The sequence below is a fragment of the Mobula birostris genome, chromosome 14 (assembly GCF_030028105.1).
Source record: "Mobula birostris isolate sMobBir1 chromosome 14, sMobBir1.hap1, whole genome shotgun sequence".
NCBI classification, from domain to species: Eukaryota; Metazoa; Chordata; class Chondrichthyes; order Myliobatiformes; family Myliobatidae; genus Mobula; species Mobula birostris.
The window spans coordinates 80,460,868-80,487,842 of record NC_092383.1 but is presented as its reverse complement, the minus strand read 5'-3'; the positions used below and the strand labels follow the sequence as shown (position 1 = coordinate 80,487,842).

The 26,975-nt window shown below is 41.3% G+C and overlaps 1 protein-coding gene across 2 annotated transcripts in view; it reads right to left on the bottom strand.

Annotated features, from left to right (window-relative positions):
• The window catches only part of cttnbp2nlb (CTTNBP2 N-terminal like b), an 84,449-nt gene that overhangs the window by 11,719 nt on the left and 45,755 nt on the right, over positions 1-26,975 (bottom strand). For both annotated transcript variants that reach the window (XM_072278736.1, XM_072278737.1), the window contains exons 3-4: positions 20,679-20,909; positions 10,343-10,450 (exon numbers count right to left, since the gene is read on the bottom strand). In XM_072278736.1, the coding sequence (XP_072134837.1) occupies positions 10,343-10,450; positions 20,679-20,909 (339 nt within the window). The remainder of the gene's footprint in view (positions 1-10,342; positions 10,451-20,678; positions 20,910-26,975) is intronic.

The window sequence follows — 26,975 nt, the reverse complement described above, 5'->3', positions numbered from 1 at the left end:
CATTCTTAAGCTCCTTCCTGCTAGCCTTATAATCTTTTAGATCTCTGTCACTGCCTAGTTTTTTGAACATTTTGTAAGCTTTTCTTTTCTTCTTGACTAGATTTACAACAGCCTTTGTATACCACCGTTCCTGTACCTTACCATCCTTTCCGTCTCATTGGAACGTACCTATGCAGAACTCCACGCAAATGTCCCTTGAACATTTGCCACATTTCTTCCATACATTTCCCTGAGAACATCTGTTCTCAATTTATACTTCCAAGTTCCTGCCTGATAGCCTCATATTTCCCCTTACTCCAATTAAACGCTTTCCTAACTTGTCTGTTCCTATTCCTCTCCAATGCTCTGGTAAAGGAGATAGAATTGTGATCACTATCTCCAAAATGCTCTCCCACTGACAGATCTGACATCTGACCACGATCAATTCCCAATATCAGATCAAGTATAGCCTCTCCTCTTGTGGGCTTATCTACATATCGTGTCAAGAAAGCTTCCTGAACACACCTAACAAACTCCAACCCATCTAAAGCCCTTGCTCTAGGGAGATGCCAATCAAAATTTGGGAAATTAAAATCTCCCACCATGACAACCCTATTATTATTACACCTTTCAGAATCTGTCTCCCTATATGCTCCTCGATGTCCCGGTTATTATTGGGTGGTCTATAAAATGAAACACCCAATAGAGTTATTGACCCCTTCCTGTTCCTAACTTCTACCCACAGAGACTCAATAGACAATCCCTCCATGACTTCCTCTTTTTTTGCAGCCGCGACACTATCTCTGATCAGCAGTGCCACGCCCTTATCTCTTTTGCCTCCCTCCCTGTAATTTCTGAAACCTCTAAAGCCTGCCACTCTAAGTAACCATTCCTGCCTCTGAACCATCCATGTCTCTGTAATGGCCACAACGTCACAGCTCCAAGCACTGACCCACGCTCTAAGCTCATCTGCTTTGTTCATAATACTCCTTGCATTAAAATAGACACATCTCAAACCATCGGTCTGAGCGCATCCCTTCTCTATCACCTGCCTATCTTCCCTCTTGCACTGCCTATAAGCTTTCTCCATTTGGGAGCCAACCACCCCTTCCACCGTCTCTTCAGTTTGGTTCCCACCCCCCAGCAATCCTAGTTTAAACTCTCCCCGATAGCCTTAGCAAACCTCCCTGCCAGGATAATGGTCTCCCTGGGATTCAAGTGCAACCCGTCCTTTTTGTTCAGGTCACCCCAGCCCCAAAAGAGGTCCCAATGATCCAGAAATCTGATCCCTGCCCCCTGCTCCAATCTGTCAGCTATGCATTTATCCTCCACCTCATTCTATTCCTATACTCACTGTCACGTGGCACAGGCAGTAATCCCGAGATTACTAATTTTGAGGTCCTGCTTCTCAACTTCCTTCCTAACTCCCTGTAGTCCGCTTTCAGGACCTCCTCCCTTTTCCTACCTATGTCATTGGTACCAATATGTATCACGACCTCTGGTACATATTACACCTTTCCAGAATCTGTCTCCTTATATGCTCCTCATTGTCTCTGTTAATATTGGGTGGTCTAGAAAAAACACCCAATAGAGTTATTGACCCCTTCCTGTTCCTAACTTCCACCCACAGAGACTCAATAGACAATCCCTCCTTGACTTCTTCCTTCCCACTTCAGGATATCGTGGATGCGATCAGAAACATCCTGGACCCTGGCACCTGGGAGGCAAACTACCATTTGTGTTTCTTTCCTGCGTACATAGAATCGCCTGTCTGACCCTCTAACTATAGAGTTCCCTATCACTGCTGCCATCCTCTTCCTTTCCCTACCCTTCTGAACCACAGGGCCAGACTCTGTGCCAGAAGCGTGTCAACTGTTGCCTCCCCCAGGTAGGCTGTCCCCCGAACGGTACTCAAACAGGAATACTTATTGTTAAGGGGGACAGCCACAGGGGTACTCTCTAGTATCTGCTTCTTGCCCTTCCCTCTCCTGTTACCCACTTATCTGTCTCCCGAGGGACCAGTGTGATGCCTTGTCTATAGCTCCTCTCTATCACCTCCTCACTCTCCCTGACCAGATGAAGGTTATCGAGCTGCATTTCCAGTTCCCTAAGGAACTGCAGTTCGACGCACTTGGCACAGGTGTGGCCGTCTGGGAGGTTGGGAGTCTCCCGGACTTCCCACATCCGACACCCAGTACAGAACATCGGCCTCACACACATACTTCCTGTCTGTATTCTACACAGGCAACCTATCTCGAGTTTAAATCTAGAGGACAGTGATTCTTTGCAAATCTTTACTGCTGTGGTGGCTGAGCCATTGAGTTTATTTAAGAAAGATGGATAGGTGGTTGGATATCAAGGGAATGAAGGAAATGGGTTACAGTATGAAAGAGGGATAGAGGTACAAGATCTGCTATGATGTTACAGAATGGCAGAGCCAGCACAAGGGTCCAACTTGCCTGCTGCTGATATACTCTTTAACTTTTCATCAAGTATCATATACATATTGATAAGGCAAATGACTAGGCAGACTGTTGGGCTTCTGCACATTCACTTCAACATCTAATTAGTAATGTGAAAGTGTGGCCTTCAGTGAACTGTCCTTCAACTTTTTGTTTTACTTTTCCTTGCAAGGAATGCATTAATTTCACAAAGTGTGAGATTCACTGTTGTTCATTAATTCAAAGTGCACATTATGTAAGCAGGCTGTAAAGAAAGCAGGTTAAATTTTATGCAGAATTGCAAAGAACATCCAGTTTAAGTGAGGAATACAGCTTGACTATATAAAATTTTGATACAGCCCCAAGGAGTATTATATCCTATTTTAGTTCCTATATTGGTAAAGGATTTGCATACATGGGAAAATATGGAAATGAAAGCAACCAGAATGATGCCTAACAAAAATTAATTTCTCAGGACAAGTTTGTGTCGTAATTGCACCTCATGCTAAATATCAATCTTCTGGAAATATTTCATTAATTGTTAATTTATATGTTGTAACATTACCTTGTGTTGTGTGTGAGTTATATGTACAGGTGGCCCCGTTTTCAGAACGTTCGCTTTACGACACCTCGCTGTTACGAAAGGCCTACGTTAGTTATCTGTTTTCGCTAACAGAAGGTGTTTTCACCGTTACGAAAAAAGGCAGCGCGTGATAAAAGTCAGCACGCGCTCGAAAAGCTAAGCTCCTCATCCGGAACTGCATTCTAGCCGCCATTGCTTAAACACGTGCTTTATCTCGATTTATTTTTTGCATCCGTTAGCAAGATGAGTTCTAAGGTATCGGAAAAGCCTAAAAGAGCTCGTAAGGGTGTTACACTTAGCATAAAACTAGACATAATTAAGCGTTTTGATCGTGGTGAATGAAGTAAGGACATTGTCCGTGTGTTGAACTTGCCTGTGTCCACCATTTGCACTATTTATACGCAGAGAGAAAGAATTTTGAAAGCTGCCGATGTTGCTATTGGTTCTGCTCGTAGCAAAGTGGTCTCTTTTAGTCGGCATCCAATAATGGATAAAATGGAAGGTCTATTGCTTGTGTGGATTGATGGGTGTACAAAGCGTGGGTTCTGTTAAATTTTCTTATACAGGAGAAATCAGTCAGCCTTTTTAATAAGCTGAAACAGAAAGCACTGGACGATGGTGATGAAAGTGTTGCAAAAGTGGAATTTAAAGGTAGTCATGGGTGGTTTGATTGGTTTCGAAGCGAGGGCAGCTTCATAGTTTAACATTTACCGGAGAGAGTGCTTCGGCTGATACCGAAGCTGCCGAAAAGTTCCCAGCAGAACTGAAGAAAATAATTAAAGAAGGTGGTTATTCATATAAGCAAGTGCTTAACTGTGACGAAATTGCAATTTATTGGAGTCTTCCTGATACCGGTAAGTGAAACTACACTGTACATACATTATTTCTACTTTATATAGGCTGTGTTATTTGGTATGATTTTGCAGCTTCATAGCTTAAAGGTTACTGGAGAGTGTTTCTGCAGAGTGCTGTCGTGAGATTTTCGCTGCACTAGACAGTGCTGCAGAAAAGTATTTCTACTTTATATAGGCTGTGTATTTATCATATCGTTCCTGCTTTTACTATATGTTGCTGCTATTTTAGGTTTTATGTGTTATTTGGCATAATTTTGTACGTTATTTTTTGGGTCTGGGAACGCTCAAAAAATTTTCCCATATTAATAAATGGTAATTGCTTATTCACTTTACGACATTCTGGCTTATGAACTGTTTCATAGGAACGCTCTACCTTTGGATAACGGGGGAAACCTGTATTGTGTTAGAGAATGGTTGTTTCATTTGGCAGTATTCATGTCAATGTCTGAAGGTTAATAAACTTGAACTTGTTAGGTCAACACACTTTCCAGCAGCACAGTCTTAAGACTGAGGTTTCCAAGACAAGATTTAGTCTGATTGACTTATTTGGAGATAAAACCATAAGTCTTGACAGAATGTATTAAAAAAAAAAGTACAGAAATGGTTAATAATAAAATAAAAAGATTTTTTCCCCTGAAGAGTCATTGCTTTCTCATAGCCTAGTCAAATTTGTAGTGGATGTTGAATGATGGCAGTTTTTTAAAAACAGAAACTTGATCATTTCCAGAATGACAGAAACAATTCCAGTTATTTAGGGCACATTGTTACTTTGCTGAAATTATGAAAAATAGTGAAAAGCTTAGGTTTCATGGACTTCACTCAGCCATATTTTATTTTCTATTTCTGGCTGTCTTGCTGGACCATACAAGTTTTTCCAACCAGGCATATGATTCCATTACATGTATAATCAGATCGTAAGATGTAGAAGCAGAATTAGGTCACTTGGCCATCAAGTCTGCTCCATCATTTCATCATGGCTGATCCATTTCTCCTGCAGCCCCAGTCTCCTGGCTTCTCCCTGTATCTCTTCATGCCCTTACTAATCAAGGATCTGTCAACATCTGCCTTAAATATACCCAGTGACTTGGCTTCCATGGCCACCTGTAGGAATGAATTCTGCAGATTCACCACTCACTAGATAAAGAAATTCCTCCTCATTGCTGTTCTAAATGGACTCCCTCTATTCTGAGGCTGTGTCCCCCAACTGCAGGAAACATCCTCTTCACATCCATTCTTCTGAGGCCTTTCAACATTCAATAGGTCTCAATGAGATTCCCATCCCACCCCACTCTTCTGAATTCCAAGTGAATACAGGCCCAGAACTATCAAACACTCCTCATATAATATTTCTCAATCCTGTGACCATTTTTGTGAATCTGCTTTGACCCCTCTCTGGTTTCAGCACATCTTTTCTTAGCTAAGGGGCCTAAAACTGTTCAAGATACTCCAAGTGAGGCCTCAACAGTGCTTTGTAAAGCCTCAATATTACATCATGAGAAAATCTGCAGATGCCGGAAATCCAAAGCAACACACACACAAAATGCTGGGGGATCTCAGTAGGTCATGCAGCACCTATAGAAAAGAGTCAACAGTTGATGTTTCGGGCCAAGAGCCTTCATCAGGACTGGAAAGAAAGGGGGAAGGAATCAGACTAAGAAGGCGGGGGGAGGGGTGAAGTAAAGAGCTGAGAAGTTGATTGGTGAAAAAGATAAAAGGGCTGGAGAAGGAGGAATCTGATAGGAGAGGGCAGAAGACCATGGAAGAAATGGAAGGGGAAGGAGCACCAGAAGGAGGTGATGGGCAGGGAAGGAAAGTAGGAAACAGGAATGGGGAATGGTGAAGGGGGGGGTCAATTACAAGAAGCTTGAGAATTTGATGTTCATGCTATCAGGTTGGAGACTACCAAGACAGAATATAAGATGTTACTCCTCCAATCTGAGTGTGGCCTCATCCTGGCAGCAGAGGAGGCCATGGACTGACATGTCATAATGGGAATGGGAAGTAAATCCTGCTTTTTGTAGCAGAAGGAATGAAGGTGCTTGACAAAGCGATCCCCCAATCTATGTTGGGTGAGGGCAGCATTGATGGTGGAGGAAGGGAAGCCCCTTTCTTTGAAGAAGGAGGGCATCTCAGTTGTTCTGGAATGAAAAGCCTCATCTAAGGAGCAGATGAGGCTGAGACGGAGGAAATGAGAGAAGGGAATAACAATATTACAAGTGTGGAGAGAGTGGAGAACAGCACATTCAGAAGGGGTGAGATTGGAATTGGAAGAAGCGTGCTAAAGTCGAGACGGTTGATGTCTCGTCAGCAGTTAGCGACAAAATGATGCAGAGAAACCACGAGACCAGAGAGAGGGGTGTCTAGGAAGAGAAGGAGGGTTGAAGATAGGAGAAGGTATCATCGGTGCGGGGTGGAGAGTCCTTGCTAAAGAAGTAGGCACAGAGAAGAAGAGCTCAGTGTCATGACGGGTGCAGAACTCATTGAGGTGTGGGTACAGGGGGACAAAGGTGAGGCCCTTATTGAGGACAGAATGTTCTGCCTCAGAGGCGGTAGAGCTGGTGGAGGGATCTGAGCGACACGGGATTGCAGTGGTGGTAGGGAAAGGGAAGGCAGGGGTTCCAGTGGCAGAGTGTAAAGACCCGCTGTGGAAGTGCTATCGGTCAAGGTCCAGGCTGCAGCTGGAGTTAGCAGTCATGCAATTAACAGTTTGAAGGTGTCTGGGGTCATCGGAACTGCCACTGATGGCAGTGGAATCCAGGTTCTGAATCCGCTCAGGATCATTGGAACTGGCGTTGGTGATGGTAGTGTCACCGATATGGAGGTGCCCAGAGCTGTCGGGGCTGGGGATGGATTCAAAAAGATTCGTAATCTGGGATCATCCAATAGTACTGCGTCCAAGCAGGAAGCAGCAGGGATCGTGGGCTGCCAGAGCTGGAGATTGCGGGATCTGCGGTCTGAAGATGGGTGACATTCCGATCCTTGATGGATGCGAGAAAGGCAAAGAACTGGTGGTTGAAAGTGTGGATCTGGCGGAGGACAAAGTATCGGAAAGGTCCATCGTAGGCGGAGGAGGGAGAATCCCAGAAATGTGGCAGTGACTTGGACAGGGCCACCAGATATCTCCTCATGGCACAAAGGGTAAGAGAGGACAGAAGACCGTTTAAGAAAGGGAAGGGGGAGGCGCACCAGAGAGAGGTGATGGACAGGTAAGAAGAGAAGGCATGAGAGTGAAACAGGAATGGGGAATGGTGAAGGAGAGGAGGGAGGTCAATTACCTGTAGTTCGAGATATCAATCAGGTTGGAGGCTACTCAGACGGAATAAAAGGTGTTGCAGTCCAACCTGAGTGTGGCTCATCATGGCAGTAGATGATGTCATAGACTAATATGTCAGAATGGGAATGGGAAGTAGAATGGAAATGGATGGCCACTGGGAAATCCACCCCTATCAGATTCTCCCTTCTCCAGTCATTTGTCTCTTTCACCAATCAACTTCCCAGCTTTTTACTTCACCCATCCCCCTCTCCTGGTGTCACCTTGTACTTTTTCCTCCACTTCCCTCCACCTTCTTAGTCCCACTCCTTCCCTCTTCCTTTCCAATCCTGATGAAGGGTCTTGGCCTACAGCGTTTCCATAGATGCTGCCTGGCCTGCTGAGTTCCTCCAGCATTTTGTGTGTGTTGTTCAACACTGCAGCCTTGCTTTTATATTCCAGTCCTCTCAAAGTGAATGCTAACATTGCATTTACCCTCGCCGCCTATTCAGCCTGCAAATTAGTCTTTTGGGAATCCTGCACGAGAAGTCCCAAGTCTTTGCACTTCAGATTTTTGAATTTTCTCTCCACGTAGAAAATAGTCTATGCTTTTATTTCTTCTATTAGTGCTGTGTCATACAGCTGGTAGCTGTATACGTGCAATACAATGGGCTACTCCCTACTGCAAATGGAATATGATGCAAGGTGTTTTCTAACCATACAATAAAGCCAATGAATAACTAACAACACAATGGGCTGCTATGATAGCCACAAATCCCAGTTACAACCATAGACACAAAAATAATGATGTTTCTTTACACTGCATTACCAATGTTTTAAACTTTTGACCTTCAAATCAACTCTAAACGGAGACAGACTTTTTAAATCCTAAACTACTATCTACTTCTGCCCCATAATATTGTAGTCTTTCACCCTGAAACTTGTATCCCTATCAAGCTATTCGAGCTGTTTAAGCTCTTATACTTTCTCTGTTCTACTTTTCCTTAAGATCATCCAAAACTCTGTTGCTATACTCCAGCCTACACGACAATCTCCTTCTTCAAAACTTCTGCTTTTGCTGATGTGGGTTGGTTTATTTTTTGTGTGTATTCAGCACCATAGGGAAGGAACTTGCAGCAATTTATTATCATTGAACTTGAGAGTTTCAGCAAGAGCCTAGTTAAGAAAAACAACAGAAACAGCTCACTGCAGCTTGAGGATTTCCACTCACACGTACAGAATTATGGAAGTTGCTCTCATTTACAGGGAACAACACCAGCACTTTCGTCACGATTTTCCAACAGAACTTGGCTGTCATTACTACAGCATTCCCCAATTGGATTGAGGCAAATGGCTAACTGTAGTGGAATGGAGCATGTGCCATCGGAGCCACTGTGGCAGCAGCTCCATGAAGCCAAATCACAGCACTGTGAAGATGTATGATGGGATGGTGCAGAAACCAGTCAAATGTGCTCACAGCAGCACTGAATCAAATCAAATCCAAGTTTAATTAGCATTCAACCATACATGAATACAGCTGAACAAAACAACGCTCCTCTGGGGCAAGGTGCAAAACATACACGGCATAAGGCACGCAGCACATTCAAGATAGCAAGCACACATACGGCCACGAAAAATATATTAAAATATTATTTGTAAGTATTTGATAATAATGTCTAGGTCACACTCCCTAATGTTGGTTAAATATGACATGTTATTTTTTTTTTTTAAGAAGTTTTCTCACCCTTACCCTCTAGACTCTTCCGATAGCTACTGGTTCCTGCAAAATGATAGTGGTCACTTTTCAAATTCTTCTTGGGCTTAATGTCAATTTATCTTCCAGTACCTCACTAGAAAAGTCTTGAGATAGTTTTCTATATTGAAAATACTATATAATGCACGAAGTCAAGCTGTATGGTGTTTTTCTTTCTACTTGTTGAAACTCCTGTGCCTGAAGTACCTTCAATTTTCAAGATTGAATTACAATTTGGTTTAGACATTAGACATGCAAAGATTGGTCGAATGGAGATTTTAGTTATCTAAATAGGATGGTGACATAATCTTTCACCTATTGCTAGTAAATTGCTGCACCAGAATATGACTTTATGGGCCACCCTGTCATCAAGTTTAACTCTCCCTCCCACTATCACACTGACCTTACCCTCCACAATTGCTCATTTAAACATAATATAAGTTCAAGGTACAGAACTTCATTTTTGGATAGGCATATTACAACATCCCGGCTAGACAGAAATCTCAATAATTTCAAAGTGATTAACATTTCCAGTATTATTTCTGATTCAGAGTTCATGGTATTTCCTTCAGTAATTTCAGATATTATTTCTGCTTCTCCCAGCCACAGTTTAAAAAAAATTTAAATCCCACTACTACACTCCTTCACTATTTTAAGCACTTCTCCTCCTTTCATTTCTCCTGCTCTATTACAGATTGTAATCTAAGTGTGAATCAATGCAGAACCACAGCACAGGATGCAGTTACGCGAATTCCATCCTGACTTCAGATGCTGTATGCAAGGAATTTGCATGCTCCCTCTGGTACTGTGCAGCTCTTATCGTTTGTAGATGCTCTGTTTTCTGCCTGTCCATAAAGATGTGCTTAAAAGTTAACTGGCTACTTTGAGTTTCCCTTGAGTCTAGGCAAATGGGATAAATATACACATAATGAGTGGGGCAGCTATTGGACATGTATGAAAGACGCCAAGTTGCACTGGTACTGAGAAGTAAGGGGAGAGGGGATAGTACTAGTGGGATTGTTCTATATAGAGTGGGAATGAATGTGATGATCAAATGGCCTCCTGCGTCATTTGTATAAGTACACTATGATACAGGTACATTGCTTGTTGAGAACCTACGCCCATGTTATTTGCCTTGGGAAGCAGACCGTTTTTTATTGCTTCCCTCCATTCCTTCCCCATCTGACAGATGGTCATCATCCTGAAAGGTGAAATGAGTCTTTTCTCACCGATTCTGTCTCACTTGATGAACAATTACTGAATTTTCTGGAATATTTTATACATGGGCCATACAAGACACTCTTACAATTCTCTTTCTGAAGTGTTATTAATAGGTTGGTCCCAATGACTGGGAACAAACTAATTTGAATTACTGGTTCAGCTGCACACAAAATTTAAAAAAAAGTTTTTGTTCTCAGAACTAAAACAGGATTGATCTATTCCACTGGCTCAAAGGAAAAAAATGGGCAAAATTCTTTATACCTGTTGTGTGAGTCGCTCGCGTTCTTTCTCCAGCATATAAGTCACGTCGTCACCTTCGGCTGTGTCCTGGGCATGTCTTCGTTTCTCCTCTTCGAGGTCCAGAATAACCTAGGAAAAAAAAAGTAACCTTATTGAATCTTCCAATTTTAATTTCTGCATTTTGTGAAAGGCTTCTGATAATGTTACAACTATTTTCAATAGTCACTGCATTAACAACTCTGTACGAACATTTCAAATGCTGGTTAGGTAACTGGTTCCCTGCTATATTTTGTAAAACTAATTTAAATATATGCCCCTTGAATGCAATATGGTAGGATGAATGTTAAGAATAGAAAGGTGCTTCATTACAAAACATAATTTATATTTTTAAAATGTCTTTCATGACTTCAGGATATTAGAAAATACTTTTCAGTCAAGTAAGTGCCTTTGAAATGTTGGAAACACATCAGTCAGATGCTTAGGGCAAAATCTTACAGAGCCTTGGTTTAATTAGATATCTACAGGGCACGTTGATATAAATTTTGATGACCCAGTTAAGTAAGGAACCATGCATAATATAATTATGATTGCAATCAGATCTCGTCATGTGCTTATGACCAGTGAACGGTTAACATTCCAATAACCCGCTGCTTTCTTTTTCATCTCGCCTCTATTGTGGAGAAATGGTTGAAGTTGCATGTCAGTTTTCCTGAGTTTAGTTGTAAGGAAAAGCTCCTTCACTCTGCCTACCATCTCAATTTGTCAGAAAGATAACTCATGCTGCATCAGTGCAACACCTTTCTATTGCTTTTATTAGACACTATTACCTGACTTAGTCTACTGCCGAAGCACTAAAATTAGGCACATTTTCCCCAATTATATCACGATCAGAATCAAGTTTAATATCACCGGCATATGTTGTTGAATGTTAACTTAGCGGCAGCAGTACAATGAAATACATGATAAATATAGAAAAAAGTAAATGAATTACAGTAAGTATATCCACATTAAATAGTTAAATTAAAAGAGTGAAAAAACAGAAATAATAATTTAAAAGAAGTGAGGTAGTGTTCAAAGGTTCAATGTCCATTTAGAAATTGACGGCAGAGGGGAAGAAGCTGTTCCTGAATCACTGACTATTATGTGCCTTCAGGCTTCTGTACCTCCTTCCTGATGGCACATTCAGCACATTTGTTAAAAGAATAAATTTCAGCTATGAAATTCTACCATTCAATGTATTGCACTAACATGCACGTGAACAGCTCCAGTGATCTGGGTTCAAATCCTGAACTCGGTGCTTTCCATATAGAGTCTGCACTTTTTCACTATAACCTTGTGAGTTTCCCCCAGTGTTCTGGTTTCTTGTGTAAGTGTATGGCAGGAAAATTGGGGGCATTGATGCACACCATAGAGAGAATCATTTAAGAGAAATTCTTTGGGGATTCAGGATCGATGGGATAGTTCTGAGAGCCATCACACACTCAGTGACCTTATTCTGAGCCTTGACAATAATGAGCAACCTTGAGTTTATTCTCATTTGCTTGATGCATTCCTCAAAAGGAGCTAAATAGACAAATTGCACTTGTTCGCAAGCTGCTTATATTGCAGTTTTTACAACCAATTTAAGCTAAAATTGGCCAATTTCTACTCAGCTGGATACTATTGCTATTCCATTAAGGCTGCTTATAGTGTTGGAGGAACTGAGCAAAGTGCAGATAGGCTTTTTTGGCCACAAGCTGTTTCACAGATGTGGGACAGTGACTTGCTGCTGTCTCTGCTACTGAAGATTGCATCATGTCTGCTCAGTAAATAATAAATATTACACTCAAAAGCAAAATATTTATTATTTACCATTTCAGATGAAATTACCAGAATTTGTGAAATGAATGTAAGTATTCAGGAACAATGCGTTCTATATTTATTTTATTGTAAATTCCAGCATTAAGGTAAACAGACACCCCACCCTGCAAAAACTCATTTCAGGGAGGTCTCAACCTCCTTCACGGAGGTCTCAACCTCACAGCAGTCTGTCTCAATAAATTTGTTAACTTTGCAAGACATTAGATTCACAAGTGTTTTGTGAGACAGCTGACTTCTGAATTCTGTCTTAATGTGCCATGTTCACAATAGCTGCTGTCTTGGTTGACGAGCAGGCATAGTTTTTTGCTATTTCTGAATCAGGAAACATTTTCCTTAATAGCTTGCCTGTGTGCTTACACATCTGGAATGGCAGGTTATGCTCAACAATGAAAGATGTAAAGTACACCTCAGCTCTAGTGACCTTCTCTGTCAGACTTTGGTTTTCTGCTGAAAAGGACTGCGAAATACTTGAGCAGCCTTCCCTGCGCTTAGCCTCCCTAATATGTTGTGGTCCCTAAAAGAAATAAAAGCATAAGGTGTATCCTTATTACAGGTGTGCACTGCTTAACGTCTGATCGCATATACGTCCATAGTCACACACACACACACATGTTGCCTGCAGTAGTTGGGATCAGAACTTACTTTTTTACATCGAAATGGGAGATTTTAAATGAGTGATTTAGAAGTTCTGTATCTTCAAGTTCAAGCTTATTGTCATCTACAAGAAGGGTCAGAGCCGTCTCTATTTCCTGAGGAGACTGAGGTCCTTTAACAGCTGCCGGACGATGCTGAGGATGTTCTACGAGTCTGTGGTGGCCAGTGCTATCATGTTTGCTGTTGTGTGCTGGGGCAGCAGGCTGAGGGTGGCAGACACCAACAGAATCAACAAACTCATTCGTAAGGCCAGTGATGTTGTGGGGATGGAACTGGACTCTCTCACGGTGGTGTCTGAAAAGAAGATGCTGTCTAAGTTGCATGCCATCTTGGTCAATGTCTCCCATCCACTACATAATGTACTGGGTGGGCACAGAAGTATATTCAGCCAGAGACTCATTCCACCGAGATGCAACACAGAGCGTCATAGGAAGTCATTCCTGCCTGTGGCCATCAAACTTTACAACTCCTCCCTTGGAGGGGCAGACACCCTGAGCCAATAGGCTGGTCCTGGACTTATTTCATAATTTACATATTACTATTTAACTATTTATGGTTCTATTACTATTTATTATTTATGGAGCAACTGTAATGAAAACCAATTTCCCCCGAGATTAATAAAGTATGACTATGACTATCTGGCTGATTGTCCACAAATGAAACAATCTCTGTCCGGACCATGGTGTAGCCACAATGCATATATCACGCACACCACATAAAACAATATATTACCATATTATTTAATAAAGTGTAATTCAAAATGCATATAAAGTGCACAGCACAGGTAAACAGTTTGCTGTCCTAATGACAAGACCTCGGTGGGGGCTGGGTATTTATTAAAATCGGTTTTTCTTCTGAAAACGGCTGCGCTTAAACCCAGCCCGTTGTGGGCTTCGATGTACCTGTAAGTGGAAGTATTTCAGGGAAAAAACCCCGAAGAATTTGCTTGCTGCGAGTGTGTTTTTAAAGATGTCTTAGGGGACGATTTTGGAATTTCGCTCCAATTTAAACCCCGCTCTAATCCCCTTTAAGATGCTAACGCGCCCCGCCCGCATAGGACAACCTCGTGTAGTCAGGTTGTCACCGCCAGCCTTGGGAATTTCTTCGCCAGCCTTTTGTACTTCGTCACCAACAGTTGTCCGGATGATTTCAGCGTCATTACAGACAGCAGTAACTGAACTGATGGACTACGGAAGAGAGACAGAGGCCAACTGTAAAGCCCGCCCACAGAGCAAACTGATAGTCTACTTAGCACAAAGAGAGATCAAGCAGGATTTATTCATTTTCTTTCTTTCTTTTTTTTCCCCTCTCCCTCTCTAAAAAATTGATTTCCGGGATATTGTATATAATTTGCGGGCATCAGGGAGCCGCTATTGATATGCGGGAGACTCCCGGAGCTCCCGGGAGAGGTGGGATGTCTGAGGTAAATCTAATGCACTCTCAAAGTATCGTACTGCCATATTTTATCTTTAAAACACACCCAGTTGCTGCCAATATCTGTTGAAGATGCAGAATTTAACTCCAGCAAACACATTGTAAAATGTCCTGATGAAGGATCTCAGCCCAAAGCATCAACTGTTTACTCTTTTCCACAGATGCTGCCTGACCTGCTGAGTTTCTTCAGCATTTTGTGTGTGTTGCTTTGAATCTCCATCATCTGCAGATTTTCTTGTGTTTATAAAATCTAATTACTGTATCAGCTGATTGGCACTGGTCACTTACGGGTTAATTATAAATGTGTCACAAGGGGCAAAGGACAAGATTCTTCTAGCGAACCGTCACAGTAAAATGACAACTTAATCAATAAAAGGTGTGAGCAACAATCAAATATTTCATTACAGAAACGGATCTTGAGGATGAGTCATACTAAGTAATGCAATCGTTCTCAAAGACAACACAATACTCTCCACTCATTTCTAAAAGCAATACGTTTTCATTGGCTACAGAAGAGGTTAAACCAGAAGATGGTGTAGTGGCATCAGCACCAGAGTTTGAGGCCAGTGGTCCTGGGTTCAAATATGGCCAACTCCTTGCACGCTTTCCATCCATGGTGGGTTGAGAGTTGAGCTAGCAGCTTGCTCTCGCAAAAAAAATCAGACAAAATGCTAAAGAAATCAAAAAATCAAAAAAATAAAAATTTGCTCAGACGAAAAGAAAACAAGGTGGGAAAAATATATGGACAATGACTAATAAGTTACAAGTAATTTAAGGAAGTTTTTTTTTTTTAAAAACAGTAGGAAACCCGGAGCAGTAGACTTTTTTTGGACTTCAAGTACAGAAGTGGACTTTAAAATGGTAAATCTAATCTTGGTCTCTAGATTTTATATTCCCTAAGCTTTATAAAATTATTAGTTTAGATATTTAGAAGGATGAGAGGGGATCTGATTGAAACATATAAGGTTATTAAGGGATTGGACACGCTAGAGGCAGGAAACATGTTCCCAATGTTGGGGCAGTCCAGAACCAGAGGCCACAGTTTAAGAATAAGGGGTAGGCCATTTAGAATGGAGTTGAGAAAAAACTTTTTCCACCCAGAGAGTTGTGGATCTGTGGAATGCTCTGCCTCAGAAGGCAGTGGACACCAATTCTCTGGATGCTTTCAAGAAAGAGTTAGATAGAGCTCTTAAAGATAGTGGAGTGAATGGAAATGGGGAGAAGGCAGGAACGGGGTACTAATTGTGGATGACCAGCCATGATCACAGTGAATGGCGGTGCTGGCTCGAAGGGCCGAATGGCCTACTCCTGCACCTATTGTCTATTAAGTTCCATTTGGAATGCTCTAGGCACCACCTCTCCAAAAGGCATCATGACCTTTAAGTTTGTGAATATCAGATATGTAGCCCGAAAACAAAACCAGGAATAGGTCTCATATTTGAAGAGGATTGAATATTTATCCAGGAATGATTAAAAGAATTCATACTGTGGATGAAGAGAAATATTTCCTCTGTTAGAAGAGTCCAATATAAAAAAAACATTACAAATTAGAGGTAATGGCAAGGACTGTACAAATCTAAATCCTTTAAAATCTAAAACAATTTAAAAACTAAGATTATTGGAATTTTTAATTAGGAAGAAGTAAGACAGAACATAAAACCAGGCAGGTAGCGAGGTAACAGATCAATCATGATCTAACTTGATTTGGGGCTGAATGGCTGTCATTCCATCTTTCAGTTTGAGCAGAAGTTTTTTTGGAGGGTAGAGAAGATCCTTAGTAGGCAGCTAGCCTGCAGAGTATTAATTTCATTACCCCAAGGCCAAACAGATGTCTTAGATTTCCTGACTATGCCTGCAAAAATAATAAATATAATACAGAATTATTTAAAAGAAAATTTGTCTAGTGTTCTCTTATTGGGATTTGGGTCAACTCTGCCTTGAAGCACAATTGCTGTAGGTAATTAAACTTAAATTCCATCTGGAGGTATTCTCCATCTCATTAACACTGTCAATAGCTTGATTCATAGATAACAGAATGCCTGGTTAAACATGTACAGTACATCTCTATATTTTAGTGCCGTCCTCTGGGGTTAATTCACATCCCACAATTGCAATCTCCACCGTCAGCATTATGTGGTAAATGTGTTCTTTTGGGTTACGTATGCTATTTACAGTGAATGTATCAGGTATGCCATTGATTGGAGAATGGCCATGAAAATGGCACTATGTTATTAGAGACTAGAATTTTTTTAGTTTTAATCATTATATTCAATTTCTGCTCTTCCTTTGAATTTAAAATTACTGTAAACATCTAAAGCTCTTAAAATATAGAAATTGCCTACATAAATCAGCATAGCATACACCAACGTAGGGGGCTGTACAAGTGGATTTAATTATATTTATACAGTTGAATGAATTCAAATGTATACAGATCACATAAGGGCATTGGACCAATATGAGAAGATCCGAAGATAACTCTGGGAAGCTCTCCCGATATTCCAGCCAACTTTATTCTTTAATCTAGTGAATCTGCCAACAGCAATACTGCCTGAAGAATGTTGCTTTTGGCTAATTTGCTACTACTTTGCTCCACTGTTCAGCAATGACTGAGCTTCAAAAATACTTTACCTTTGTGCATTGCTTTAGTGTATCCTTAGGCCACAGAAAACATTTATCATGTTAGCTATATACACGGAGAATTCAATCCTATATTCCATGTTTTACTCTCTTGTGTGGTATTCACCAGCGGGACATGCTCTGTGTCATTCAGTTGAGGCATTTTCAAAGGAAGATATTGAAAAATGTTGCAGAAAGATCACCTGAGTTGTCACACTGGCAATTTAATTGCTTTGATTACGCTAGCAGTATCCTGATGCCAGCTGTGTCAATGAGTTAACACGTCCAACACTGACATCCCACGCTTTAGATAATTATATTCTGAAATTGCTATTGATTTAATGTGTCCAGCGGGTTTGGAGAAGTTATTTGTAGCCAATGTTTGCTGATTCACAGTACAAGTTATCAGGAATATCACAAAAATAATATATGAGCAGCCACTCTCTCCATCTGCCAAGCTTTCAGGCAAACTGCATGGAGTGATGAAGGCAAGTTGAGAATAAGTTACTTGTTGTCCAGTACTACGACAAGCCAAGAAAATACATTAGGACATAATAATGAAGAAGAAATTAAACTTCTTAGAACATCCTGTTCTATGAGTTAATTTCTACATGCCGTTGACCTAATACCAAATAACCATATAACCATTTAACAATTACAGCACGGAAACAAGCCATCTCGGCCCTTCTAGTCCGTGCCGAACTCCTACTCTCACCTATTCCCACCGACCTGCACTCAGCCCATAACCCTCCATTCCTTTCCTGTCCATATAGCTATCCAATTTAACTTTAAATGACAACATCGAACCTACCTCAACCACTTCTGCTGGAAGCTCGTTCCACACAGCTACCACTCTCTGAGTAAAGAAGTTCCTCCTCATGTTACCCCTAAACTTTTACCCTTTAACTCTCAACTCGTCCTGTTTGAATCTCCCCCATTCTCAATGGAAAAAGCCTAGCCACGTCAACTATCAATCCCCCTCATAATTTTAAGCACCTCTATCAAGTCCCCCCTCAACCTTCTACGCTCCAAAGAATAAAGACCTAACTTGTTCAACCTTTCTCTGTAACTTAGATGAAACCCAGGCAACATTGTAGTAAACCTCCTCTGTACTCTCCCAATTTTATTGACATCTTTCCTATAATTCAGTGACCAGAACTGTACACAATACTCCAGATTTGGCCTTACCAATACCTTATACAATTTCAACATTACATCCCAACTCCTATACTCAATGCTCTGATTTATAAAGGCCAGCATACTAAAAGCTTTCTTCACCACCCTATCGACATGAGATTCCACCTTCAGGGGACTATGCACCATTATTCCTAGATCCCTCTGTTCTACTGCAGTCCTCAATGCCCTACCATTTACCATGCATGTCCTATTTGATTAGTCCTACCAAAATGTAGCACCTCACATTTTTTGCATTAAACTCCATCTGCCATCTTTCAGCCCACTCTTCGAACTGGCCTAAATCTCTCTGCAAGCTTTGAAAACCTACCTCATCATCCACAACGCCACCTATCTTAGTATCATCTGCATACTTACTAATCCAATTTACCACCCCATCATCCAGATCATTAATATATATGACAAACAACATTGGACCCAGTACAGATCCCTGAGGCACACCACTACACACCGTCCTCCAATCTGACACACAGTTATCCACCATACTCTCTGGCGTCTCCCACCTAGCCACTGCTGAATCCATTTTACTACTTCGATATTAATGCCTAATGATTGAACCTTCCTAACTAACCTTCCGTGTGGAACCTTGTCAAAGGCCTTACTGAAGTCCATATAGACAACATCCACCGCTTTACCCTCATCAACTTTCTTAGTAACCTCATCAAAAAATTCAATAAGATTTGTCAAACGTGACCTTCCACGCACAAATCCATGTTGCCTGTTCCTAATCAGACCCTATCTATCTAGATAATTATATATACCATCTCTAAGAATACTTTCCATCAATTTGCCCATCACTGACGTCAAACTCACAGGCCGATAATTGCCAGGTTTACTCTTAGAACCCTTTTTAAACAATGGAACCACATAAGCAATACACCAATCCTCCGGCACCATTCCCGTTTCTAATGACATTTGAAATATTTCTGTCAAAGCCCCTACTATTTCCACACTAATTTCCCTCAAGGTCCTCGGGAATATCTTGTTCGGACCCGGAGACTTACCCACTTTTATATTCCTTAAAAGCGCCAGTACTTCCTCTTCTCTAATTGTCATACTTTCCATAACTACCCTTCTTGTTTCCTTTACCTTACACAATTCAATATCCTTTTCCTTAGTGAATACCGAAGAAAAGAAATTGTTCAATATCTCCCATCTCTTCTGGCTCCGCACATATCCGTCCACTCTGATTCTCCAATTTTATCTCTCACTATCCTTTTGCCACTAAAATAACTGTAGAAACCCTTTAGATTTATTTTCAAGCAACACACATAAAAGTTGCTGGTGAACGCAGCAGGCCAGGCAGCGTCTCTAGGAAGAGGTGCAGTCGAAGTTTCAGGCTGAGACCCTTCGTCAGGACTAACTGAAGGAAGAGTGAGTACGGGATTTGAAAGTTAGAGGGGGAGGGGGAGATCCAAAATGATAGGAGAAGACAGGAGGGGGAGGGATGGAGCCAAGAGCTGGACAGGTGACAGGCAAAAGGGATACGAGAGGATCATGGGACAGGAGGTCTGGGAAGAAAGACAAGTGGGGGGGGACCCAGAGGATGGGCAAGGGGCATATCCAGAGGGACAGAGGGAGAAAAAGGAGAGTAAGAGAAAGAATGTGTGTATAAAAATAAGTAACAGATGGGGTACGAAGGGGAGGTGGGGCACCAGCGGAAGCCAGAGAAGCCGACGTCCATGTCATCAGGCTGGAGGCTACCTCATACGGAACATGAGGTGCTGTTCCTCCAACCCGAGCATGGCCCCATCTCTACAGCAGAGGAGGCCGTGGACAGACACGCCAGAATGGGAATGGGATGCGGAATCAAAATGTGTGGCCACTGGGAGACTCCGCCTCATCCCTCCCCCTCCTGTCTTCTCCTATCATTTTGGATCTCCCCCTCCAACTTTCAAATCCCTTACTCACTCTTCCTTCAGTTAGTCCTGACGAAGAGTCTTGGCCTGAAACGTCAACTGCACCTCTTCCTAGAGATGCTGCCTGGCCTGCTGCGTTCACCACCAACTTTGATGTGTGTTGCTTGAATTTCCAGCATTTGCAGAATTCCTGTTGTTTGCGGATTTATTTTCACCTTGCTTGCCAAAGCATCCTCGTATCTTCTTATAGCTTTTCTAATTTCTTTCTTAAGATTCTTTTTACATTCTTTATATTCCTCGAACACCTCATTTGCTCCAAGCTGCCTATATTTATTGAAGATCCCTCTCTTTTTCCGAACCAAGTTTCCTATATCCCTTGAAAACCATGGCTCTCTCAAACTTTTAACCTTTCTTTTCAACCTAACAGGCACATAAAGATCCTGTACCCCCAAAATTTCACCTTTAAATGACCTCCATTTCTCTATTACATCCTTCGCAGAAAACAAATTGTCCCAGTACAATTATATTTCTGAAGGAGAATGACAAGGAAAAGTAAAAGTCATAGAAGCTTAAAGTAGAAGAGGATATTGAACTCAATCTGGCTATGCCAGCTCTCTGAAAGACTTAATAGAAGTTTTATGCATTATGCATGGATTATTTAATGCATTAACCCATGAAGTTCCTCAAATTGAGAACAACCTATAACCTGAGGCATCATGCAATATAACATTTTATAATACCTTCCTGTGCCTGCTCTCTGCAGCAGCCAGCTGGGCTAACATTCTGTCTTGCATCTTCTTGCATTGCGTCATCACTACTTTAAGCACGGATAATGGATTGGTGCACACTGGTTGCTTATCAACACAATTCCCATCACGGATTGATTCGCAGTCCCTTTGCAGAGCAAGGAATGGGTCACTGATGTCATACTTTCCATAGCGTTCTTGGATGAAACGATCTTTGTGCTGTGCCTGCAACCAATCAGAGAATACTTGTTAGTTTAATCGCTGTCTTAAACCCATTCCAAATTAATACTTATTTAACAAATTATGAAAACGGGAAAATAAATGGCAGCGTAGAACTCTCTTAATGTTAGTAACTTCAAATGGGTTGCTGCAAAATCTGTTTTCTAATGTGATATATCTGATTTCATGGATTCTGACTTCAGCATAATACATACACCACTAAGTGGCCACTATATTAGGCACACCTGCTCATTAATGCAAATATCTAATCAGCCAATCATATGGCAGCAATTTAATGCATAAAGGCATACAGACATGGTCAAGAGCTTTAGTTGTTGCTCAGATCAAATATCAGAATGGGGAAGAAAAGTGACCTAAGTGGTTTTGACTGTGGTATGCTTGTTGGTGCCAGACAGGGTAGTTTGAATAGTTCAGAAACTGCTGATCTCCAGGAATTTTCACGCACAAGTGAATTACAGAGAATGGTGAAAAAAAAACAAAAAACAAAACATCCAGTGAGCGGTAGTTCATTGGATGAAAAAGCCCTGTTTATAGGAGAGGTCAGAGGAGGATGGTCAGATTAGTTCAAGAGGACAGGAAGGCAACAGTAACTCAAATAACCACATGTTACAACAGTGGTGTGCAGAACCGCATCTGTGAACATACAACACATCAAACCTTGAAGTGGATAGGCTACAGTAGCAGAAGACCACACTGGTTTCCACTCCTGTGGCCACTTAATTAGTTACACTCTTGTACCTAATAAAGTGGCCACTGAGTGTACTTTTTTAGATCAGCTGGGCATATTAAAACCAATGGAATCCACAATCATTTCGCATTGAGAAATACTGCTTGAAACGCCAGGTGAAACTTCATTTTAAGCCACTTTACCAAATGATCAATTCAAGATTCATAATGCAGTACAAGTGGTGATACATCAGCAGCAAAAAAGTAACATTTCAGTCAGTAAGGTTGTAACAACAGAATTTGATCATTGTTGTCTTATGTTCTCGGTATTTTATTTTAGATTAGATTATATTAGATTCAGCTTTATTGTCATTGTGCCAAGTACACATACAAAGCCAATGAAATGCATTTAGCATCTGACCAGAAATGCAAAGAATAGTGTTACTTACAAAATAACTGCAAATAAAAAAAGTGCTACAGCACACAAATATAAAAGTACTGAGACAGTACAATACGGATGCAATACTGCTTAGCTCTGTGATGAGAGGTTCAGCAGTGTCACAGCCTCAGGGAAGAAGCTCTTCCTGTGCCTGCTGGTGCGGGAGCGGAGGCTCCTGTTGCGTTTTGCACCATTTGTCTTCTTTTGCACACTGATAGTTTGTCAGTCTTAGTTTCTGTATAGTTTTTTTTCCACGAATTCTATGGTATTTCAAAGTTCAAAGCAAATGTATTATCAAAGTACATATATGTCACCATATACAACGCTGAGATTCATTTTTTGCGGGCATACTCAGTAAGTCCGTAATAAAATAATAACCATAATAGAATCAATGAAAGGCCACACAACAACTGGCATTTAACCAATGTGCAAAAGACACCAATTTGTGGAAATACAAAAGGAAAGAAATAATAATAAAAATAAATAAGCAATAAATATCAAGAAAATGAGAGGAAGTATCCTGGAAAGCCAGTCCATAGGTTGTGGGAACATTCCAATGATAGGGCAAGTGAAGTTATCCCCTTTAGTTTAACAGCTTAAGGGATGAAGCTCCTGTACCTTCTTCCTGATAGAAACAGGAAGAAGACAACATGACCTGAGTGGTGGTGGTCCCCTGATGATGAATCCCTCCTTCCTGTGACAAAGCTCCTTGTTGGTGTTCTGAATGGTGGGGAAGGCTTTACACATAATGGACTGAGCCGTATCCACTACTTTTTGTAGGATTTTCCATTCAAGGGCATTGGTGTTTCATACCAGGCTGTGATGCATCCAGTTAATATATGTCATGCCAAGTCATCCCACACTCCTACGGAAGTAGAGGCACTGCTGAGTTTTCTTCATAATTGCACTTGCATGCTGGGCCCAGGACAAGTTCTTCGAAACATCGAGGAATTAAAAGTTGCTGACCCTCTCCATCCCTGTTCCATGCGACCTGGCTCATGAACCTCTGGTTTCCTCCTCCTGGAGTCAATAATCAATTCCTTGGTCTTGCTGACATTAAGAGATTGTTGTTGTAGCACCACTCAGCCAGATTTTCAATCTTCCTCCTATATGCTGATTCATTACCACCTTTGATTCCACCTGCAGCAGTGGTATCATCAGGAAACTTAAATATGGCATTGGAGCTGAGCTTAACCACACAGTTGTAGGTGTACAGTGAGTAGAGCAGGGGTCTAAGCACACAGACTTGTGGTGCACTTGTGCTGATGGAGATGTTGCAATTTTGAACTGACTGGGGTCTGCAAATGATGAAATCGAGGATCCAATTGTACAAGGAATTATTGAGGTCAAGGTCTTAAAGCTTATTGATTAGATTTGAAGGGATGATGGTAATTAAATGCTGAGCTGAGAACATCCTGATGGATGCATTTTTGCTGTACAGATGTTACAGAGTTGAGTGAAAAGCTACTGAGATGGCATCTGCCGTGGACCTGTTGTTCCAGTAGGCAAATTGGAGTGGATCCAAGTCGCTTCTCAGGCAGGAGTTGATATGTTTCAGAACCAGCCTCTCAAACAACTTCAGGATTGTGGATTTAAGTCCGACTGGATGATAGTCATTGAGGCAGGTTACCACGTTCTTCTTAGGCACCGACTTAACTGAAGTCTGCTGGAAGCAGGTGGGTACCTCAGACTGCAGAAGCAAGAAAATTTTAGTGAACACTTCAGCCAGTTGATCAGCACAGGTCTTTAGTATCAGCAGCCATGGGCTCCTCTAAGCAGCTGTCTAGCACACTGGAAATTAAAATAAATGATGCCCACAAAGCAGGAGAAGGCTATAAGAAGATAGCAAAGCATTTTCAGGTAGCCGTTTCCTCAGTTCGTAATGTAATTAAGAAATAGCAGCTAACAGGAATGGTGGAGGTCAAGTTGAGGTCTGGAAGACCAAGAAAACTTTCCGAGAGAACTGCTCATAGGATTGCTAGAAAGGCAAATCAAAACCCCCGTTTGACTGCAAAAGACCTTCAGGAAGATTTAGCAGACTCTGGAGTGGTGGTGCACTGTTCTTACTGTGCAGTGACACCTGCACAAGTATGACCTTCATGGAAGAGTCATCAGAAGGAAACCTTTCCTGTGTCCACACCACAAAATTCAGCGTCAGAAGTTTGCAAAGGAACATGTAAACAAGCCTGATGGCATTTTGGAAACAAGTCCTGTGGACTGATGAAGTTAAAATAGAACTTTTTGGCCGCAATGAGCAAAGGTATGTTTGGAGAAAAAAGGGTGCAGAATTTCATGAAAAGAACACCTCTCCAACTGTTCATCACAGGGGTGGATCGATCATGCTTTGGGCTTGTGTTGAAGCCAGTGGCACGGGGAACATTTCATAGGTAGAGGGAAGAATGAATTCAATTAAATACCAGCAAATTCTGGAAGCAAACATCACATTGTCTGTAAAAAAGCTGAAGATGAAAAGAGGATGGCTTCTACAACAGGATAATGATCCTAAACACACCTCAAAATCCACAATGGGCTACCTCAAGGGACGCAAATAGAGGGTTTTGTCATGGCCCTCACAGTCCCCTGACCTAAACATCATCAAAAATCTGTGGATAGACCTCAAAAGAGCAGTGCATGCAATACGACCCAAGAATCTCACAGAACTAGAAGTCTTTTGCAAGGAAGAATGGGCGAAAATCCCCCAAACAAGAATTGAAAGACTCTTAGCTGGCTACAGAAAGCGTTTATAAGCTGTGATACTTGCCAAAGGGGGTGTTACTAAGTGCTGACAATGCAGGGTGCCCAAACCTTTGCTTCGGGCCCTTTTCCTTTTTTGTTATTTTGAAACTGTAAAAGATGGAAATAAAAAAGTAATCTTGCTTAAAATATTAAAGAAATGCGTCATCTTTAACCTTATGCCTTTTCGAAATCAGGTCATCTTTTACTCGCTTAGCTGTTCACAGTAACAGAAATTTTGACCGGGGTGCCCAAACTTTTCCATGCCACTTCGTACTTCGACAATCAATTTTTCTTTGACTTTGATGTCCCCTGGACAATCAAATCATATTTCATTAATGTGCTTTCACCTATTCCTGTTACTTTCAATCTGGGGACTTTTTCTCTTCACCCCTGCGAGTTTTTTTGTTTCCATGGCAGCCATTTAATGCATTGCTGATGATCTGGCTACTACGGAGTATATGCCTCGAGGGGCAGATGCCCTTTCATGATTATTGCATCGCAAACTGTTGGCAGCTGTGCCAAGGTGAATGTGATCTTGCTGAGTGGGGGTCACATTGTAGACATCATTTTCTGGATCATGATTATTTTTGTGGGAAGCTGATTTGACATCATCATCAAACTTAGGCAAAATCCAATCTCTAAGCAAATGCACCTATATAGGAAAGTAAAGGGGCAAAAAACAATTCTGCAGTTGGCCTGGTGCATCCAATTACATAAATGCCTTTCTCAGTCAGTTAGTTAGTTAGTTAGGTTAGTCATACTTTATTGATCCCAGGGGGAAATTGGTTAACCTTAATTTACCAAAGTACAAGTTATGTACTTCAAATGTAACCAACAAAGCAGAAAAGATGTTAAGTCGTTTTAGTCCAGGGTTCAGCACTGCTGTATACCAAGCCTAAACTGACAATAAAACTAACTAAAACAAATCAATACATTTAAAAAGCTAATTATTTAAACAGCAACACACACAAAAAAATGCTGGTGAACGCAGTAGGCCAGGCAGCATCTATTTGAAGAGGTACAGTCGATGTTTCAGGCCAAAACTCTTTGTCAGGACTCGAAACGTTGACTGTACCTCTTCCTATAGATGCTGCCTGGCCTGTTGCGTTCACCAACATTTTTTGTGTGTGTTGCTTGAATTTCCAGCATCCGCAGATTTCCTCGTGTTTGCATTATCTAAACAGCAATAACTTTTATTTTTGCTAAATAGATTCAATAGATTTCTGAATAAAAACCGAATCAAACATACTGGGTTAGCGCAGGAAGAGGCAGGGAGCAGGGAAAAGATCGGCCATAGCTTTATAGAGTGAACAGAGCAGGCATGAGTGGGCTAGCTGCCGACTTGTGTTTTGAGTTCTTATTTTGACTGGCATTGTAATAGCTCTGTAGCAGAGAACGTGAAACTTGAAGATATTTTACAAAAGAAATACTCCAATGTCACAGCCTGCTGAAGGAAGTGGAACTGTCAGAAGACAAAAAAACATCTTATGCTCTGCTCCTTCGAATGACAGTATTGCTGGTCTCCTACGCATTTACATTTGGCTTATGTTAATATCTGTCCATTCTTAGTCTCCAAGTAACAATATTACTACCAGCAGCAAACACACAAAGCTTTCAAAAAAATAGAAAAGTTCCTAAGTTCAGAAATAAAGAATCCCCATCCTTTAAAAATTCACGACATCCAGAAGTGCTTTAACATTGAATACTCCAGTGGTGATTGAAATACAAACATATTGGTATTGGTCTATTATTGTTACATGTACCAAGATAAAATACACTTCTTTATGCCATCCATATAGATAATTTCAAAATGTTAGTACATTAAGGCAGTGAAAGGGAAATGCAGTCACAATGCAGAATATGGTGTTACACTTACAGTGAAAGGGCACTGCAGGTAGACAATAAGGTGCAAGAGCCATGAAAAGGTAGCCAGCGAGCTCAAAAGTTCATCATTTGCGTACAAGAAATCCATTTAATCATTTTACAACAGCGGAACAAAAGCTATCCTTTAACCTAGTGATGTGTGTTTTCAAGCATGAGGAGGGGGTGGGAAAGAGAGAATGCCTCAGGTGGTAGAAGTCTTTGATTATATTGGCTGCTTTTCCAAGGAACTGAGAAATGTATGTAGAATCCATCGAGGGGAGGCTGGTTTTCAGATGTGCTAAGCTGCATCCACATAGGATATGGTGCATCGATAAAAATTAGTGAAG